At 42.7% G+C, this 22345-nt stretch overlaps 1 protein-coding gene across 1 annotated transcript; it reads left to right on the top strand.

The window, feature by feature from the left end:
• Positions 1–12706: 12706 nt before the first annotated feature.
• Positions 12707–16405, top strand: LOC111162624 (5-hydroxytryptamine receptor 3C-like). Its single transcript, XM_089909913.1, is given in 8 exon segments — positions 12707–12736; positions 12871–13120; positions 13960–14031; positions 14034–14119; positions 14953–15160; positions 15347–15517; positions 15520–15561; positions 15690–16405. Coding segments are annotated over 8 exon segments (1089 nt in total). The 3' UTR covers positions 15920–16405.
• The last annotated feature ends 5940 nt before the right edge of the window (positions 16406–22345 follow it).

Below are 22345 nucleotides of genomic sequence, written 5' to 3'. Positions count from 1 at the left end.
GTATAAGAGACAGAAAGAGAGGAGAGAGAGAGAGATAGAGGAAGGCTTCACAGAAGACTAGATGCTTGAGTTGAGCTGAATCTTTAAGAATTTATTAGTGGGACAAGAGATCAATGGTAGAATGTATATTTTAGGTCGAGGGAATATGGTGAAATAAAATCACATACTGGATGTTGAGGTGCTACTTAGTATGTAGTGTTTCTCCCTGTGTAGTCCAGGATCCACGTGCATTAGAATCAGCTGTGGATCTAGTTGAAAATGTAAATTCCTGAGCACTGTTGCCTGCAATTCTGATTTGGGGCTAAGATTCAGATTTAGGGCCAGAGTGGTGAGGGTAAGGCACATTAGGTAATTCTGATACATACTAAAGATAAGAACAACTCTTTTATAACGTAAAATCAAAAGTGGGACTTCCCTGGTGGTCCAGTGTTTAAGACTCTGTGCTCCCCATGCAGGGGGCCCAGATTGGATCCTTGGTCAGGGAAATAGATCCCGCATGCTGCAACTAAAAAAGATCCTGCATGCTGCAACTAAAAAAGATCCCGCATGCCGCAACTAAAGATCCCAAATGCTGCAACTAAGACCCGGAGCAACCAGATAAATAAATAAATATTAAAAAATAAAATAAAATCCAAAGCAAAATGATGGAGAGATAGGTGGGACTTAAGTCAGAGAGTACTTTACATCATGCTAAGGAGTGAGATTTCATCCTATAAACCAGTGGTTCTCTAAGTGTGGTCCCAGGATGAGTAGCTGCAGCAGCACCTGCAAAACTTGTTGAAAATACAAATTCTCAGATTCAGCAATCTTAACGTAACTGCTATAGACAACGGGAGCCAGTGAAAGATTTCAGGTATAAGAAGGACATGGTCAGCTCTGCATTTCCAATTACACAGCCTACACAGTGGAGGATAAGTTAGAAAAAGCCAGACTAGGAGTGAGGCCATTAAGGAGGTGACCGGATGTGAACCCCGGGGGCTTCGATGGTACTATACAGTCTCCACAGAGATTCTTTACCGTCTAGTGTCTGCATAGGGCTTAAGAATCAGGATGAAGGTGACACCTGCCCTCATCTTGGGGGAGAGCAGGCTCTCAAGGCTATTCACACAGACCCTGCTGACTGGCCTGGGTGCTGGAGCCCCTGAGCCTCAGACACTGTTTCTCACCTGGGCTCCTAAATCCAGTGTCTGTGCCTCTGGCCTTGATATCCAAAGCAATAGGCCCAACCTGCCTACTCCTGATTCCCCAGAGTACAGCCATGGAGACACCAGACACCAATACTAAGAAGCCCGAAAAGGATGTGCAAGTGTCGGCTCACTGTACATTCTGGGAGTTCCATGAAGAGAGGCCAGAAATTGCCCAGCCAGTCAGGACAAGGAATGAGAGGAGAGGACACAGTGACCATCCTATAATCATTTGGGATTTTTTTTTTTTAAGTGTTGGGAATTCCCTTGCAGTCCAGTGGTTAGGACTCGGTGCTTTCACTGCCAGAGCCCAGGTTTGATCCCTGGTCAGGGAACTAAAAAAAAAGAAAAAGAAAAGTTAAATCTCTAGGAATCCAAGTTGCCAGTGCTCAGGCTGTGGGATATTTTACCCCCAAATGGACCTTTGGCAATGTCTGCAGACGTTATTAAGGTTATGACTGGGGTGGGGAATCGAACTGGCATCTAGTGGGCCAGAGATGCTGCTAAATATCTTACAGTGCACAGGACAGTCCTCCAAACAAAGGATTATCCAGCACCCAATGCCAACAGTACTGAGGTTGAGAAACTCTGCTCTAGGCAATCCCAGGTTCACAGGAGTCCTAACTGGCCCCATATTTGACTAAGGAGGCAGCTAAAGCCCAAGTTCAGAGCTGCTGTTTTTTAGGTGCCATGACTGAGTGCCCAAGAATCCTAAAGATATATGAACCCAAGATGGAGGCTCCAAAGATGCCCAGAGAAAGCTGAGAGTGGAGGAAGTCCCTGACCCTTCCACGATGACCCCTGAATCAGCTAAGAGTTTCTGAACCATCTCCTAGTTCTGAGTCACCATGAAAGCCCACAGCTTGGCTTAGGAGAGACATGCATCTGGAGCTAAAATGGGAGTCTTAGAGACTCCCCAGTATAGTCCAGAGAATGTTGAGGACAACTATTCCTAATGGGCTCAGAAAATGATAATCCAGCTACTGCAGCTCTGTCTAAATATAGTTAACTTCCCCTATCTGAGAGCCTAGTGGAGAAGAGAAGGAGGAGGCAGGCATACCCAGGAGGGATGTCCAAACCACATTTGTAACAAGGAACTCTGTCCTGGCATTAACTCTAAGTGAGAGCTAGCCTAAGCTAGTATGCCTCCTAAACAAGCATTCCAGGTGCTTACTAATCTGTCTGAGATGCAGGACTGGCCAATGTGAAAAGTACCCTGTACACGTAAAGAATTCTGAAGGTAGAAAGAGTCCCAATGTTCATGCTGAAAAACTATGTGATTCTTATATGGCTTGTTAAAAAGCCATAAGCATTGGAAAACCTGCAACCCTGGTTATTTTAAGTACTATCATTTTTATTGTTTTATGAAAATGGTCCCTAATTCATCATTTTAGGTATTTTTATATAAGATGATCAATGGGGGGACCTTCAAGATGGCGGAGGAGTAAGACATGGAAATCACCTTCCTCCCCACAGATACATCAGAAACACATCTACATGTGGAACAACTCCTACAGAACACCTACTGAATGCTGGCAGAAGACCTCAGACTTCCCAGAAGGCAAGAAACTCCCCACGTACCTGGGTAGGGCAAAAGAAAAAAGAAAAAACAGAGACAAAAGAATAGGGACGGCACCTGTCCCTCTAGGAGGGAGCTGTGAAGGAGAAAAGGTTTCCACACACTAGGAAGCCCCTTCACTGGCGAACGGCGGGTGGGGGTGGGGGAAGCTTCAGAGCCACGGAGGAGAGCACAGCAACAGGGGTGCAGACAGCAAAGCAGAGAGGTTCTCGCACAGAGGATCGGTGCCAACCGGCACTCACCAGCCTGAGAGGCTTGTCTGCTCACCCACCGGGGTGGGTGGGGGCTGGGAGCTGAGGCTCGGGCTTCGGAGGTCAGATCCCAGGGAGAGGACTGGGGTTGGCTGTGTGAACACAGCTTGAGGGGGCTAGTGCGCCACGGCTAGCCAGGAGGGAGTCTGGGAAAAAGTCTGGAGCTGCCGAAGAGGCAAGAGACCATTGTTTCGGGTTATGCGAGGAGAGGGGATTCCTTCCCCATGTGCCCACAGAAGGAGAGCACCACCTAAGCACGCTCCAGAGACAGGCGCGAGCCGTGGACACCAGCTTGCACCCCAGAGACAGGCAAGAAACGCTAAGTCTGCTGCCGCTGCCACCAAGAAGCCTGTGTGCAAGCACAGGTCACTATCCACACCCCACCCCCGGCAGCCTGTGCAGCCCACCACTGCCAGGGTCCCAAGATCCAGGGACGACTTCCCCAGGAGAACACATGGTGTGCCGCAGGCTGTTGCAACTTCATGCCGGCCTCTGCCACTGCAGGCTCACCCCGCATTCCAATTATGACTACTGTACCCCTCCCTCTCCCCGGCCTGAGAGAGCAAGAGAGACCTACTCATCCGCTGCTTTAACCCCCTCCTGTCTGGGCAGGAAACAGATGCCTGAGGGCGACCTACACGCAGAGGCAGGGCCAAAACCAAAGCTGACGCCAGGAGTTGTGCAAACAAAGAAGAGAAAGGGAAATTTCTCCCAGCAGCCTCAGGAGCAATGGATTAAATCCCCACAATCAACCTGATGAACCCTGCATCTGTGGAACACCTGAATAGACAATGAATGTTCCCAAAATGGAGGCAGTGGACTTTGGGAGCAACTGTAGACTTGGGGTTTGCTGTCTGCGACTGATTTGTTTCTGATTTGTATGTTTATCTTAGTTTAGCTTTTAGTGCTTATTATCATTGGTAGATTTGTTTATTGGTTTGGTTGCTCTCTTTTTTTTTAATTTTATTATTTTTACATTTCATTATTATTATTATTTTAATCTGATTTGATTTTTTTCTTCCTTTACTTCTGAGCTGTGTGGCTGACAGGGTCTTGGTGCTCCGGCCTGGTGTCAAGCCTGAGCCTCCAAGGTGGGAGAGCCGAGTCCAGGATATTGGACCACCAGAGACCTCCCGGCCCCACATAATATCAATCGGCGAGAGCTCTCCCAGAGATCTCCGTCTCAACACTAAGACCCAGCTCCACCCAACAGCCAACAAGCTCCAGTGCTGGACACCCTATGCCAAACAACTAGCAAGACAGGAACACAACCCCACCCATTAGCAGAGAGGCTGCCTAAAATCATACTAAGTTCACAGACACCCCAAAACACACCACAAGACGTGGCCCTGCCCACCAGAAAGAAAAGATCCAGTCCCAACCACCAGAACACAGGCACCAGTCTCCTCCACTAGAAAGCCTACACAAGCCACTGAACCAACCTCACCCACTGGGGGCAAACACCAAAAACAATGGGAACTACGAACATGCAGCCTGCAAAAAGGAGACCCCAAACACAGTAGTTAAACAAAATGAGAAGACAAAGAAATATGCAGCAGATGAAGGAGCAAGGTAAAAACCCACCAGACCAAACAAATGAAGAGGAAATAGGCAGTCTACCTGAAAAAGTATTCAGAATAATGATAGTAAGGATTATCCAAAATCTTAGAAATAGAATGGAGAAAATACAAGAAATGTTTAACAAGGGCCTAGAAGAACTAAAGAGCAAACAAACAATGATGAACAACACAATAAATGAAATTAAAAATTCTCTAGAAGGAATCAATAGCAGAATAACTGAGGCAGAAAAACGGATAAGAGACCTGGAAGATAAAATAGTGGAAATAACTAATGCAGAGCAAAATAAAGAAAAAAATGGAAAGAATTGAGGACAGTCTCAGAGACCTCTGGGACAACATTAAATGCACCAAAATTCGAATTATAGGGGTCCCAGAAGAAGAAGAGAAAAAGAAAGGGACTGAGAAAATATTATAGTTGAAAACTTCCCTAGTATAGGAAAGGAAATAGTCAATCAAGTCCAGGAAACACAGAGAGTCCCATACAGGATAAATCCAAGGAGAAACACACCAAGACACGTATTAATCAATCTATCAAAAATTAAATACAAAGCAAAAATATTAAAAGCAGCAAGGGAAAAGCAACAAATAACATACAAGGGAATCCCCATAAGGTTAACAGTTGATCTTTCAGCAGAAACTCTGCAAGCCAGAAGGGAATGGCAGGACATATTTAAAGTGATGAAAGGGAAAAATCTACAACCAAGATTACTCTACCAAACAAGGATCTCATTCAGATTCGACACAGAAATTAAAACCTTTACAGACAAGCAGAAGTTAAAAGGATTCAGCACCACCAAACCAGCTTTACAACAAATGCTAAAGGAACTTCTCTAGGCAGGAAACACAAAAGAAGGAAAGACCTACAAAAACAAACCCAAAATAATTTTAAAAATGGTAATAGGAATATACATATCAATAATTACCTTAAATGTAAATGGATTAAATGCTCCAACCAAAAGACACAGACTGGCTGAATGGATACAAAAACGAGACCCATATATATGCTGTCTACAAGAGACCCACTTCAGACCTAGGGATACATACAGACTGAAAGTGAGGGGACGGAAAAAGATATTCCACGCAAATGGAAATCAAAAGAAAGCTGGAGTAGCAATTCTTTTATCAGACAAAATATGGAATCTAAAAAAAAAATGGTCATGAAGAACCTAGGGGCAGGACGGGAATAAAGACACAGAACTACTAGAGAATGGACTTGAGGACATGGGGAGGGGGAAGGGTAAGCTGGGACAAAGTGAGAGAGTGGCATGGACATATATACACTACCAAATGTAAAACCGATAGCTAGTGGGAAGCAGCCGCATAGCACAGGGAGATCAGCTCGGTGCTTTGTGACCACCTAGAGGGGTGGGATAGGGAGGGTGGGAGGGAGGGAGATGCAAAAGGGAAGAGATATGGGGATATATGTATATGTATAGCTGATTCACTTTGTTATAAAGCAGAAACTAACACACACACAAAAATAAATAAATAAAATTAAAAAGTGAAGTATAATAATAACATTCTTATTATTTTTTTTAACATTCTTATTATTAAAAAGAAAACATTTTTCCTAAAAAAAAAATAGACTTTAAAATAAAGACTATTACAAGAGACAAAGAAGGACACTACATAATGATCAAGGAATCAATCCAAGAAGATATAACAATTGTAAATATTTATGCACCCAACGTAGGAGCACCTCAAAACATAAGGCAAACACTAACAGCCATAAAAGGGGAAATCGACGGTAACACAATCATAAGGGAGGACTTTAACACCCCACTTTCACCAATGGACAGATCATCCAAAATGAAAATAAATAAGGAAACACAAGTGTTAAATGATGCATTAAACAAGATGGACTTAATTGATATTCATAGGACATTCCATCCAAAAACAATAGAATACACTTTCTTCTCAAGTGCTCATGGAACATTCTCCAGGATAGATCATATCTTGGGTCACAAATCAAGCCTCGGAAAATTTAAGAAAATTAAAATCGTATCAAGTATCTTTTCCAACCACAATGCTATGAGACTAGATATCAATTACAGGGAAAAAACTAAAAAATGCAAACACATGGAGGCTAAACAATACACTACTAAATAACCAAGAGATCACTGAAGAAATCAAAAAGTACCTAGAAACAAATGACAATGAAAACATGATGACCCAAAATGTATGGGATGCAGCAAAAGCAGTTCTAAGAGGGAAGTTTATAGCAATACAATCCTACCTCAAGAAACAAGAAAAATCTCAAATATACAACCTAACCTTACACCTAAAGCAATTAGAAACAGAAGAACAACAACAAAAAAAAACCAAACCCAAGTTAGCAGAAGGAAAAAAATCATAAAGATCAGACCAGAAATAAATGAAAAAGAAATGAAGGAAACAATGGCAAAGATCAATAAAACTAAAAGCTGGTTCCTTGAGAAGATAAACGAAATTGATAAACCATTAGCCAGACTCATCAAGAATAAAAGGGAGAAGACTCAAATCAACAGAATTAGAAATAAAAGAGGAGAAGTAACAACTGACACTGCAGAAATACAAAGGATCATGAGAGACTACTACAAGCAACCATAGGCCAATAAAATGGAAAACCTGGAAGAAATGGACAAATTCTTAGAATAGCACACCCTTCCAAGACTGAACAAGGAAGAAATAGAAAATATGAACAGACCAATCACAAGCACTGAAACTGGGATTAAAAATCTTCCAACAGGGACTTCCCTGGTGGTGCAGTGGTTAGGTCTCTGCCCTCCCAATGCAGAGGACCCGGGGTTCATTCCCTGGTCAGGGAGCTGGATCCCACATGCATGCCACAACTAGGAGTTCGCATGCCACAACTAAGAAGCCTGGAAGCTGCAACTAAGGAGACCACCTGCCTCAACTAAGACCCAGCACAACCAAATAAATATTTTAAAAATAAATAAATATTTTTTTAAAAGGATAAAAAAAAATCTTCCAGCAAACAAAAGCCCAACACCAGATGGCTTCACAGGTGAATTCCATCAAACAGTTAGAGAAGAGCTAACACCTATCCTTCTCAAACTCTTCCAAAATATAGCAGAGGGAGGAACACTCCCCAACTCATTCTACGAGGCCACCATCACCCTGATACCAAAACCAGACAAAGATGTCACAAAGAAAGAAAACTACAGGCCAATATCACTGATGAACATAGACGTGAAAATCCTCAACAAAATACTAGCAACCAGATTCCAGCAGCACATTAAAAGGATCATATACCATGATCAACTGCGGTTTATCCCAGGAATGCAAGGATTCTTCAACATACACAAATCAGTCAATGTGATACACCGTATTAACAAACTGAAGGATAAAAACCATATGATAATCTCAATAGATGCAGAAAAAGCTTTTGACAAAATTCAACACCCATTTATGATGAAAACATTCCAGAAAGTAGGCATAGAGGGAACCTACCTCAACATAATAAAGGCCATATATGACAAACCCACAGCGAACATCATTCTCAATGGTGAAAAACTGAAACCATTTCCTCTAAGATCAGGAACAAGACAAGGTTGCCCACTCTCACCACTATTATTCAACATACTTTTGGAAGTTTTAGCCACAGCAATCAGAAAAGAAAAAGAAATAAAAGGAATCCAAATCATAAAAGAAGTAAAACTGTCACTGTTTGCAGATGACATGATACTATATAGAGAGAATCCTAAAGATGCTACCAGAAAACTACTAGAGCTAATCAATGAATGGTAAAATAGCAGGATACAAAATTAATGCACAGAAATCTCTTGCATTCCTATACACTAATGATGAAAAATCTGAAAGAGAAATTAAGGAAACGCTCCCATTTACCATTACAACAAAAAGAATAAAATACCTAGGAATAAACCTGCCTAAGGAGACAAAAGACCTGTATGCAGAAAACTATAAGACACTGATGAAAGAAAGTAAAGACGATACAAACAGATGGAGAGATATACCATGTTCTTGGACTGGAAGAATCAACATTGTGAAAATGACTCTACTACCCAAAGCAATCTGCAGATGCAATGCAATCCCTATCAAACTACCAATGGCATTTTTCACAGAACTAGAACAAAAAATTTCACACTTTGTATGGAAACACAAAAGACCCTGAATAGCCAAAGCAATCTTGAGAAAGAAAAACAGATCTGGAGGAATCAGGCTCCCTGACTTCAGACTATACTACAAAGCTACAGTAATCAAAACAGTATGGTACTGGCACAAAAACAGAAATATAGATCAATGGAACAGGATAGAAAGCCCAGAGATAAACCCATGCACATATGGTCACCTTATCTTTGATAAAGGAAGTATGAATATACAGTGGAGAAAAGACAGACTCTTCAATAAGTGGTGCTGGGAAAACTGGACAACTATATGTAAAAGGATGAAATTAGAACACTTCCTAACTCCATACAAAAAAATAAACTCAAGATGGATTAAAGACCTAAATGTAAGGCCAGACACCATAAAACTCTTAGAGGAAAACATAGGCAGAAGACTCTATGACATAAATCACAGCAAGATCCTTTCTGACCCACCTCTAGAGAAATGGAAACAAAAACAAAAATAAACAAATGGGACCTAATGAAACTTAAAAGCTTTTTCATAGCAAAGGAAAACATAAACAAGACGAAAAGACAACCCTCAGAATAGGAGAAAATATTTGCAAATGAAGCAACTGACAAAGGTTTAATCTCCAAAATATACAAACAGCTCATGCAGCTCAATATCAAAAAAACGAACAACCCAATCCAAGAATGGGCAGAAGACCTAAATAGACATTTCTCCAAAGAAGATATACAGGTTGCCAGCAAACACACGAAAGGATGCTCATCACTAATCATTAGAGAAATGCAAATCAAAACCACAATGAGGTATCAACTCACACTGGCCAGAATGGCCATCATCAAAAAATCTACAAACAATAAATGCTCGAGAGGGTGTGGAGAAAAGGGAATCCTCTTGCACTGTTGGTGGGAATGTAAATTAATACAGCCACCATGGAGAACAGTACGGTGGTTCCTTAAAAAACTGAAAAGAGAACTATCATATGACCCAGCAATCCCACTACTGGGCATATACCCTGAGAAAACCATAATTCAAAGAGACATGTACCCCAATGTTCATTGCAGCACTATTTACAATAGCCAGGACATGGAAACAACCTAAGTGTCTCTCGACAGGTGAATGGATAAAGAAGATATGGCACATATATACAATGGAATATTACTCAGCTGTAAAAAGAAACAAAATTGAGTTATTTGTAATGAGGTGGATGGACCTAGTGTCTGTCATACAGAGTGAAGTAAGTCAGAAAGAGAAAAACAAATACCATATGCCAACACATATATATGGGATCTAAAAAAAAAAGAAATGGTTCTGATGAACCTAGGGGCAGGACAGGAATAAGACGCACATGTAGAGAATGGACTTGAGGACACAGGGAGGGGGAAGGGTAAGCTGGGACGAAGTGAGAGAGTAGCACTGACATATATACTCTACCAGATGTAAAATAGACAGCTAGTGGGAAGCAGCTATATAGCAGAGGGAGATCAGCTTGGTGCTTTGTGACCACCTAGAGGGGTGGGATAGGGTGGGTGGGAGGGAGGTGCAAGAGGGAGGGGATATGGGGATATATGTATACATATAGCTGATTCACTTCGTTATACAGCAGAAACTAATACAACATTGTAAAGCAAATATACTCCAATAAAGATGTTTAAAAAAAAAAAGATGATCAATAGATTGTGGGTGTTTGTGATTCTTGCAGTTAATGACAAAATTTATTTTGCCTTAAATTTATTATGTTCTAAATTATGATCAGAAAATACAAGGTCCAATTGCCATCTCTCTATTTACTTGGCTCTATTTCTTTTTTCTACATACTCCTATCCAATACCTGCATTGTAGGATTGTTGGGGAACTACATAAAATGAAGTATACAATGCCTGGCATACAGTAAAGTACTCAGTATGTTAGTTACCACCTGCAGCAGCAGCAGCAGGAGCAATAGCTCCTGAGATTTCCAGATCCCAGAGTTGAAGCTCTGACTCCCCAGGTCGGAAGAAACCTGTGCCTTACTGCTTTATTTCTCCTGCCTCTATCACCTCCACTTCCTGGCAGCTATATCTACTTCTAAGTCCAATTGGGACTTAGGTCCCGTTTTTCAGCCAACTTTGATAAAAACAAGATATATGTCAACTGTCTTCAGCCACTTTCAGCAGGGCTTGAAGTTAACCCTCCTTTCCTAGATCCAAGGTCTGGGAGCCTAGCCTACCTGTGGAACTCAAGTGTCCCTTGAAAGCCCTTCACTCTCGGCCAGTCCAAGAGTCCGGTGCCCCATGGGTGTGTCCATGTGGACACAGTAGTACTTTGGTCCTACATGACATTATGGCCCAATCCTTTGGTCAAGTTTCCAAAGAAGGGAAGAAATGACTTACAGAGCTGGTGGGGCTGAAGGACTGCAGACATTTCAAACTTTAAACAAAAGATATTTCAGCCTTCTGTCCTATACTTTCCCACTTTGGGCCCCTAAGTCATTCCTGCCTACTTAGCAGTTTCTATTTTGGGCTGTCATGATCGTCCATTCTAAACAAAGTTTCTTTTGTACTCTAGGTCTTACTCTTCACCCTTTCTGCAAGGAAAAAATTTCTAACTTTCTGGAAATGTAGCTAAGATACTTGATATAACAATGCCCCAATTCACTCATTTGGTCCAATTGTGTTTTTCTACAGAGATGTGACATAAGACATAACATTGACACCGGCCATTAATATTTATGCTAGCTGAGATGACTAGTTTATGATAATGTATAACACTATTGACAACATAAAGATGTTAAAAACAGATCTGCTGTCTGTTTTGTGACATCTAATTATCATGTAATCAATGCATAGAGTAAAAAATTGTATGGAGAACATTAGTCTGGGGGAGAATGAATTAGGGAGGCAGAAAGACTGGAGAGAGGAAATCTAGCTGTGGAATGTTGGAAAAATATGAACAGTAGATAATGAAGCTATGAATCAAGATTTATAATTTGGTATTTGCAATTATTCTGAATGAATACATAACCAAATCACTACATATTGTCACCTTTCCAAATCTGAAGATTCCTTGGCCTTAGAAAAATAATAATTCATATTTCCCCAGCCCATGCTCTATTATTAAAGCGAGTTATTTTGTTATTGATCTCAGCACAGAGCTGCCAAACAGGATGCTTCTCCCTTAATCTTGGTCCAACTTTCTCCCTTCCTGGAGCCCAGAAAGCATACCTGGACAGGGGCAAAGCAGGACACTCTGCTGTGACCTCTCTGGCCACAGCCTCTCATCAGGGTGTGGTCACTTGTCATGAGCAGTATTCAAAACCAGGAACCAAGGGGTGGTTCGAGCTCCTTTAAGCCCCAGGGTTTAGGGGCTCCTGGTGAGTCCCCAGAGAACAGTCCAGAAGAGGAGGATGGAAGGGGGGGTGGCCTGCTAGGAGGGGAATCGTCTTGTGCTTCACTATCAGCTTCCTGCTTCAAGGTAAGATGGGCAAGAACCGGGAAGACCAGAGTGTGGTTCTGAAGGATATCTAGGAACTTCCTTCTGGCACTTGAAGGACATTAGAATTAACATGTTAAATAGTTCTTCCATAATGTCAGTGTTTTGATTTCCTTTTGGTGACAAACAGAAAGACATTCCACTGCTCAGGACACACAGCCCTCCTCCCTCCCTGACTGCATAGAGATCTACCAAGCTGTCCCATTACACCGCCTCTCCAATTCTACGTTTTCATTGTCCTCCGGTGCCTCTTCCACCACACCCTCAACCTACCCTCCCTGTCTTTTTCCTTTGATATGGCGTCTATGAAAAGAGTAGCCCTGAAGGAGTAGGTAAAATACTAAGAGAGGGTGGCAATCCATCTGAGGGATTGCCTCCATGAGGGAATATTTGTTCCCAGGCTGGGTACATACCTTAAATGTTATGGAAAGAGATGGAGATCACACAAAAGATCACATAAAAATGATACACACTGTATCAGCTGAGAACCTGTGGCTCCCAGACATCATCATCATGGAATCGTGCGTATCTGGGTGGGGGAAAGCCAGCATGAAGCCCATCTGCAAAGAACAGCTGAGGGTCAGTGCAGGGCATGGGGACACCAACAGATTCAGACTGGGGCACAGCCTCTGTTAGGTGACTCCCACAAAACACTATGAGCAGAAGAGATGAGAGAGTGACCTTAGAGAAAGAGCCCAAAAGGAGCACAGTAGGGGAAGACCTGGGATGGAAGGGAGTCAAAAGCTGATGAAGGCACCCACAGCACCCACCTCTCCCTGACTCTCACAAGCAGCGTGGATGTGGATCAGGGACCTCCAGGTCTCACCGCCTATGTCAGCAGCGAAGGTCAAATACAGTATGACAGGCCAATGAAGGTGACCAGCACCTGTAATCTGGACATCTTCCACTTTCCTTTTGACCAAAAGAACTTCACGTTCACCTTCAGTTCCCTCCTCTACACAGGTGAGCGAGACACATTTTGGTAACCATTTAAGGTTCAAGGGGAAGATATTTAAATGATGTAGGTGTTACTTAGGAAGGTTTTACATTAGTGTTTCTCGACTCTGGCTACCCACTGAAGCTTTTTAAAAATACCAATAACTATGCATTACCTCAGAAATTCCAATTTAATTGTTCCAGGTGGGGCTCAGTTACTGTGATTTTTTATATCTCCCCAGGTGATGCTAATGTGCAGAGAGGGTTAAGAACTACTGCTTTAATTCCTCAATAAAGTAAATAAATTAAATAAATAAATAAATAAATACTACTACTTTAGATCTTAGATGGCCCTTGTACCAAAGAGGCCCACCTGACCCTGAGTTGCTGCACATCTATAATTTTTAGTTCAAACCTTTTAACATTAATAGCTAACACACTTAAACTGGTAATTAACGTAACTGAATGCCACCAGGTATCCTGTGGCAGAACTGGATAAATTAATCATTATAATAGGCCTGTGTGTAATTATAAAAATATTGAGCTGTTCAAGACTGAGTCCACTAAAACAACATCATAGAATTGGGAAATTGAGAAGAAAAACAGGAAAGTTCTTGACTCATGTTTGAGTCATATCTAGTCTTCCCATAACTTTGACTTCAACAACAACAAAGAAACTCCCAATGCTGCAGCCCACACATATATGAATTGCTGGTCCTGTGACCCATCTGAGACAACCTGGATGCCCTGCTTTAAAGGACAGAGAAGAGAATTTGTTGAAGAAGCTCAGTGAAGGAGGAATTGAATCTTGTGTACAGGAGACTTGAGGAGACTTCTGGACTGAGCGGCCCCGGCCTCCCTTGCAGTGGACAGCATGCTCCTGTGCATGGATAAGGAATTGTGGGTGATAACAGACACGTCTCGTAACATCATTCTGACCTGGGGGAGTGGTAGCTCCTGAATATCGACAAGGCCACCCCAGAGACGTTGGTGGACAGCAACCTATATGACCAGATCATGTTCTTTGTAAGTCCAGGGGCCCCTGTTTGACTTCCGAGCCCAGTTGCTCTGTGATTTTCCTCTTGATCTAAGGCCCTTCAGGATGTAAAAATAGTTCCAGGGGGTTAAGCCCCTGCTCCTCACTCTACCCCCTACCATAACTGCCCTCAAGAAGGATCCCCAAGGCCTCTGCCCTGCAGAGAGGAAGAGCAGCTGGGCTGTTGTAAGAATGGGCGGTCCTGTCCAATGCTCCAAAGTGCCCCACTTGCCCCTAAAAGTCTACAGTTGCGTTCCCAGCAGGTGGAACATAAGAGAAAATTAGACAACAAAATTGGGGGCACTTTGGAAGAGGTCACAATTAAATGCATCTGTTACCCAACGAGGTCATCCCATGGCCAGCCTAACTGGACATCAGCAAGGATTGGATAATCAAATATAGAGTTGAGGGACTTCCCTGGTGGTGCAGGGGTTAAGAATCCCCCCGCCAATGCAGGGGACACGGGTTCGAGCCCTAATCCGGGAAGATCCCACATGCCGCGGAGCAACTAAGCCAGGGCGCCACAACTACTGAGCCTGTGCTCTAGAGCCCATGAGCCATAACTACTAAGCCTGTGTGCCACAACTACTGAGCCTGCGTTCCACAACTACTGAAGCCCGCACGCCTAGAGCCCGTGGTCCACAACAAGAGAAGCCACTGAAATGAGAAGCCCCTGCACCACAACGAAGACCCAACACAGCCAAAAATAAATAAAATAAATTAAAAAAAATATATATATATATAGAGAGAGAGAGAGAGAGAGAAAGAGTTGAGCCCTCTGGCATCGGTTATTTGCCACATCCTCCACACTCCTCCCCACCAGGTGGCCGTCAGGAGCAGGCCCAGCCTCTACGTCATAAGCCCCCTGGTGCCCAGGAGCTTTCTGATAGCCACCGAGGCCCTCAGCTTCTTCCTGCCGGCAGGAAGTGAGAACCGCGCCCCATTCAAGATGACACTCCTGCTGGGCTACAACGTCTTCCTGCTCATGACGTTGAATGACTTACTCCCTGCCAGTGGCGCCCCCCGCATCAGTGTGGTCCCTCCCACGTTCCGGGGAAGCAAAGGCAGCAGGGGACATGGTGGGAGGCAGGTAGCAGGAGAACCGCTGCCTCTCCACTTAAGGAGGGAATGGATTCTGAGGAAAGATTGGATTTGGGGGAAAAAAAATTGTAGTGAGGAATCTGCCCAGATTTATTTATAGTTTGCTTTGCCTTCAGGTGTCTACTTCGCCCTGTGTCTGTCACTGATGGTGGTCCGCCTGCTGGAGACCATCTTCATCACCTACCTGCTGCATCTGGCCACCACCCAGCCCCCACCCAGGCCTCGCTGGCTCCGTTCCCTGCTTCTACACTGTACCAGCCCAAGGAAACGCTGCCCCGCTGCTCCCCAGAAGAGAACACGGGCCTGGGCCTCAGCCCTGCCCACCTGCCTGGTGAGGGAAATCAGCACGGCCCACGCGTCCTCTCATCACCTTCCCTTCTCTGCTCCCGCCTCCTTCCTGCCCCCACAACCTCCCAGCTGACCTTGGCAGCCCACAGCTGAGTCTCTGTCTCTCCGTAGGTGTGAAGGAGCCCGTGGAGTTGGTGGGGAAGGCGCCAGGTCCCAGGGAGGCAGAGCTAAATGGGTGCCCTGGGTCAGCGAGGGCCCAGCAGGAGGACGAGGCTCAGAAGCAGCACTCGGTCAGCCTGTGGATGCAGTTCAGCCACATGATGGACACCCTGCTCTTCAGCCTCTACCTGCTCTTCCTGGCCCCCTCCATCGTCACGGTCATCATCCTCTGGAACACCTAGGCAGACATCCACACCCACCTCTCCCTGCAAACCACAGCTTGAAGTTTCTCTTGGTCTTAGGGCCAGCCAGACACAGGCCCTTTCCTAATCTTAAACACCCCCAGTGACTACCATGTCCCCTCTATATTCCGAAAACTCCAACAGGGCCCTACCGAGCAGGTTTAGAACAGCCCTAGACAATGTCCTGACTTCTCATATGCACAGTCCTCAATCCTGCACACTTTCAGTGTTCCTTAGCCACACCTAACCTCTGACTCCCTTACCACTGAAGATCGGGGTCAGTGGAGTCTCTCCCTGATTGACTGTCCCAATAAACGACTTTCCAGGGCTTCCCTGGTGGCGCAGTGGTTAAGAATCCGCCTGCCAACACAGGGGACACGGGTTCAAGCCCTGGTCTGGGAAGATCCCACATGCCGTGGAGCAAATAAGCCCATGCACCACAACTATGAGCCTGTGCTCTACAGCCCGCAAGCCACAACTACTGAGCCTGCGTTCCACAACTACTGAAGCCCGCACGCCTAGAGCCCGTGCTCCACAACAAGAGAAGCCACCACAATGAGAAGCCCACACACAGCAACAAACAGTAGCCTCCGCTTGCTTCAACTAGAGAAAGCCCAGGCACAGCAACGGAGACCAAATACAGCCAAAAATAAATTAATTAATTAAATAAATTAAAGAAGACAAAAACAAAAATGACTTTCCAGGAAGCACTGGCTCCTCAGTACATTTATTATAGCTCCACAAACACTGAGGTAAAGAGTTCTCTTGCAGAAGCTTTGATACTTCGCCCTAAACAGGTGTAATCTGATTTGATTTTAAGTCTCTCAGGCACTTTCAGAGATTCAAAGGAATGAAAAGGTCAATCTCATTTGCAAGAAATTACTATAAAATACTTACAATTGCAAAATGTCCCTTTCATCAACCATTTCCATTTCATTTTCTTTTGTGTCATTTTTTACTCTGACAGTTCTTCTGATTTCACAAAATCAAATAGAGAGGGCCTTCTGAATATACATGCCTGGAGGAGGGCCAGGAAGACTAGTTAAGGGCCTCAATTAAAGGGTTCAGGTTACATAGTTGTACAGCCACACAATGGAATGCTTTGTAGCCATTTAAAGTGAGAATACAGATCTCTGTTAAAACCATGGAAACAGGTCCATGATATATAAAGTGGAGAAAACAAGTTACAAAACACTATGTATACATAATTTCTCTTTTAAAAAATAGAGTGCTAGATAGAAATGCAGAGAAAAAGGTATGGGTGGCTAGACACCAAAAAAAAAAATAGAGCAAATTTTGTCCTGCATAATAGGATTATCAGTGATTGCTCTCTTCTTTTATATCCTTGTCTGTGTTTTCAATGAGCATGTATTATTTTTACAAAAAAAACCCAAAAAACCAACAACAACCTATTTTTTAAAAAAGAGTTCCGTATTAACAGTACTTCACACCGCCACCAGCAGATATCCTACGGAGGACTCTTAACAGCTAGCTGGGAGCAAGGACCTGAGGAGAGAGAGAAATTGAAAGGGAAATGAAAGAATATGAAGGATGAATATCTGGATTATGTTTTAATTATATTCAGTTAGATGAATAGATTTCAGGGATTTATTTATATTTCTGCCTCCACTTGGAGAGTGTGCCTTCCTAAAGGTCAGGTACAATGTCTCATCCATTTTTACAGTTCAGTATATGGTACCATGATCATGATGCCTGACACATCATAAGTGCTTAATAGACTTGTTGAACTATTAAATGCATGAATGAACACCAGCCAACCAAGAATCAGTGTCTATTAGCTCTAGGTGTAGTACCTTTATCCCATCTTGGCATTCCATCTTCCATGTATTATTTAAGCCAGTCTGAGACATTTAGTCACCCAAAGTAGTTTCTTATTTCAGTATTCAATAATTCTTAAGCAATATCTTGAATCTTTAACTCAGCCTTTTAACATATTAAGTGCAACACACAGCTGGCATGCCGAAACCTTACGTAATAAAGGTTTTTCTTCCTTCACATAACTTTTTAAATTAAACTTTGTATTGCAATACAACATACATACAGAAAAGTGTATGCATCTATGTGTACCACTCAATGAATTTTTAAAATTGATGACACCTGCATAACCACCACCCAGGTGAAGAAATAGAACAACTTTAGGAAAAACACTCCTTGGGGCCCCTCCCAATCATTACTCCCATTTATTCTCTCTGAAGATAATCACTAACCTGACTTCTAGACTCGTTTAGCTTGTTTTAGGATTTTAGATTAATGGAATTACAGTATGTATTCTTTTATGTCTGGCTTTTTTTCCTCAATATTATGTTTGTGAGATTTAGCTATGTTGTGTGAATAGCGATAGTTTGTTCATATTCATTGCTGTATAGGTTTTCATTTAACTACTTTTAGGTTAGTAATTGTAGTCTTATTTAGGAGTTAACAGACTCAAACTTACATTAGTTAAAATCACTGCTCACTTATTGATATTAAAAGAACATTGGGGGACCTCCCTGGCAGTCCAGTGGTTAAGACTCCATGCTTCCAATGCAGGGGTGTGGGTTCTATCCCTGGTCAGGGAACTAAGATCTCACATGCTGCAGGGCACAGCCAAAAGAAAGTTGAAAAAATAATAAAATAAAAATAAAAGAACACCAGCAGATTGCCTTCAATCATGCATTAAACGAGATAATTTAACAGTACTTGCTTATCTCCCTTTATACCCTCAGTTAAAGGGTATAATATCTTAAATCCTTCTTGTAACAAGGAAGGGGATGAAAAAAAGTTGGGATGCTAGATGCATGGTCCAAAGCCTTCTCTCTTCAGGAGAGGGTTCACTCAAGAGTTGAGGGTTCCCTCTTGACCATATGATATTGTGCTGGGAGGAGGAACTGGTTTACAGTGAGAGTATGTCTCCATCTTTCCTACCCATTTCCATGTGGGTATTTTCTCATTTGCCTGATATGTAAGAGTCACTCAGATAGCATAAATATAAAATTATAACTATAAAACTTTTGGAAGAAACTAGAGCAAAACATACTGCAACACTGTGATAAGCAAAGATTTTGTACACTGAACAAGGGACTATAAAAATAACCAGGTGTATTAGAAGAAGCAAATATAATTTGTAAAAACAAAAAATATAATTATTGAAAACAAAACTTCAGTGGATAAGTTAAAGCAAATTAGAGACAGATAAAAAGGAATTGGTGACTTAGAAGACAAGGCTGAAAATATTTCTCTGCCAGAAAGTGGCAGAGAGAGACAAAGGAATGGAGAAGGAAAAATGAAATGGGGAAAGAAAATCCTAAATGAAACCAAAAGTCAAAAAGGAGGAAAAAAGAAACAAAGTGTGAAATAAGATGGCAGAAATAAATCCAAATATTTTAGTAATAAAAATAAATCTAAATGTACTAAACTCAACAATGTAGTTAGTATTTGTTTAGTTGGATTTTTAAAAGACACACCTAAAATCTAAGGACACAGAAAAGCTAAAGGTAAAAGATAGGAAAAGTTATGTAAAGCAAATACTAATTAAAAGCAAGCTGGGAGGTGGAGTCAAGATGGCGGTGTGGGAAGACACGGACCTACCGTCTCCCCACAACTAGGACGCCTGCCGGCCGCTGGTGGGGGACTCTGTTGCCCAAGGAGATGGGAGGAACCCCAAAGTGAACTGGTAGGAAGCAGAGGGACTGAGGGGGAGGAGAAGTGGAGGCCAGACAGGATCAGCGCCCCTGAGGCCAGGGAGATCAGGACAGGCAGGTGGTAGGGACTCTCCAGGAAGAGCGGGAGAGGAGCAGAGGGCGATCGCCTGGCCCACTGGGGCTGGGGAGCCTGCTGAGCTCCCAAGCTGGTACACCCCCTCCAAGGCCCCCTCCAGGCCACGTGGGTCCCTGGGGGCATAGGAGGGAGGCCTGGTGAGATCAGGAGAGGCAGGCAGGAGGAGCCATCTGGGAGGAACGAGAGAGGAGCAGAGGGCGATTGCCCTGCCCACTCGAGCCCAGGAAGCCTGCTGGGCTCCCAGGCAAGGTCCCCTGCCCTCTGAGACCAGGGGTGGGGGGCACACCTGGGCCCCTTCTGTTCCTTGGGCCTAAGCCTCAACCCCCATAGCCCCCAGGGCCTCTTCCAGCCCTGTGGGTCCTAAGCACAGGCCCAACCCACCACCCAAACCTCACCCTTGCTTAGGCCCCGCCCTCCATAGCCAAGGCCTTCCCCCTACCCCCTTTTTTTTTTCTTTACCCTCCTCTTTTTTACTACTGTGGTACTGATGTACCTTCTGGTTGTTGATTTATCTATATTTTTATTTTTATATTTTTCCTAACATATCTGTTAGTTTCCTAGCCTAATTTATTTTTTACTTTGTTATTGTTTTGTTTTGTTTTGTTTTGCCACCACACGTGGCTTGTGGGATCTTGGCTCATGAGCCAGGGGTCGGGCTGAAGCTCCTGTGGTGGGAGCTCTGAATCCAAACCACTGGACTAACAGAGAACCTCAGACCCCAGGGAATATTCATCAGAGTGAGGTCTCACGGAGTTCATCATATCAGCACCAAGATCCAGCTCTACCCAATAGCCTACAAACTCCAGTGTTGGAAGCCTCAGGCCAAACAACAAGTAAGACAGGAACACAATCCCACTCATAAAAGAAAAAAACAGACGGCAAAAAAATATGTCACAGATGAAGCAGCAAGGTAAAAACCTACAAGACCAAATAAATGAAGAGGAAATAGGCAATCTACCTGAAAAAGAATTCAGAGTAATGATAGTAAAGATGATCCAGAATCTCAGAAATAGAATGGAGGCAGACTGAGAAAATACAAGAAATGTTCAACAGAGATCTAGAAGAACTAAAGAACAAACAGACAGAGATGAACAACACAATATTGAAATGAAAAATACACTCGAAGGAATCAATAACAGAATAACTGAGGCAGAAGAACGAATAAGTGAGCTGGAAGACAAAATGGTGGAAATACCTGCCGAGAAGCAGAATAAAGAAAAAAGAATGACAAGAATTGAAGACAATATCAGAGACCTCTGGGACAACACTAAATGCACCAACATTCAAATTATAGGGGTCCCAGAAAAAGAAGAGAAAAAGAAAGGGTCTGAGAAAATATTTGAAGAGATTATAGTTGAAAACTTCCATAACATGGGAAAGGAAATAGTCAATAGTCAATCTATCCAGAAAGGATCTCATTCAGATTCAATGGAGAAGTCAAAAGCTTTTCAGACAAGCAAAAGCTAAGAGAATTCAGCACCACCAAACCAGGGTTACAACAAATGCTAAAGAAACTTCTCTAGGCGGGAAACACAAGAGAAGAAAAAGACCCACAAAAACAAACCCAAAACAATTAAGAAAATGGTAATAGAAACATACATATCAATAATAACTTTGAATGTAAATGGATTAAATGCCTCAACCAAAAGACACAGACTGGCTGAATGGATACAAAAACAAGACCCATATATATGCTATCTACAAGAGACACACTCCAGGTCTAGGGACACATACAGATGGAAAGTGAAGGGATGGAAAAAGGTATTCCATGCAAATGGAAATCAAAAGAAAGCTGGAGTAGCAATACTTGTATCAGGTAAAATAGACTTTAAAATAAAGACTGTTACAAGAGATAAGGAGGGACACTACAAAATGATCAAAGAATCAATCCAAGAAGAAGATATAATAATTATAAATGTTTATACACCCAACATAGGAGCACGTCAATACATAAGGCAAATGCTAACAACCATGAAAGAAGAAATTGACAGTAACACAGTAATAGTAGGGAACTTTAACACCCCACTTACACCAATGGACAGATCATCCAAACAGGAAATAAATAAGGAAACACAAGCTTTAAATGACATAAGAGACCAGATAGATCTAATTGATATTTATAGAACATTCCACCCCAAAGTGGCAGAATACACTTTCTTCTCAAGTGCACATGGAACATTCTACAGGATAGATCACATCTTGGGTCACAAATCAAGCCTTGGAAAATTTAAGAAAATTGAAATCATATCCAGCATCTTTTCTGACCACAACACTCTGAGATTGAAAGTCAATTACAGGAAAAAAACTGTAAAACACACAAATACGTGGAGGCTAAACAGTGCGCGCTACTAAATAACCAAGAGATCACCAAAGAAATCAAAGAAGAAATAAAAAATACATAGAAACAAATGACAATGAAAACATGAGAACTCAACCTATGGGATGCAGCAAAAGCAGTTCTAAGAGGGAAGTTTATAGCAACTCAATCTCACCTCAAGAAACAAGAAAAATCTCAAATAAACAATCTAACCCTAAACATAAAACAGCTAGAGAAAGAAGAACAAAGAAAACCCAAAGTCAGTAGAAGAAAAGAAATCATAAAGATCAGAGCAGAAATAAGTGAAATAGAAACGAAGAAAACAATAGCAA

This window comes from Delphinapterus leucas, chromosome 4 (assembly GCF_059928025.1).
Source record: "Delphinapterus leucas isolate spDelLeu-1000000601 "Yukka" chromosome 4, BTC_Dleu_Yukka2, whole genome shotgun sequence".
Taxonomy (NCBI): Eukaryota; Metazoa; Chordata; class Mammalia; order Artiodactyla; family Monodontidae; genus Delphinapterus; species Delphinapterus leucas.
Note: the sequence above shows the minus strand (reverse complement) of the source record. Positions and strands in the feature narration are given on the sequence as shown.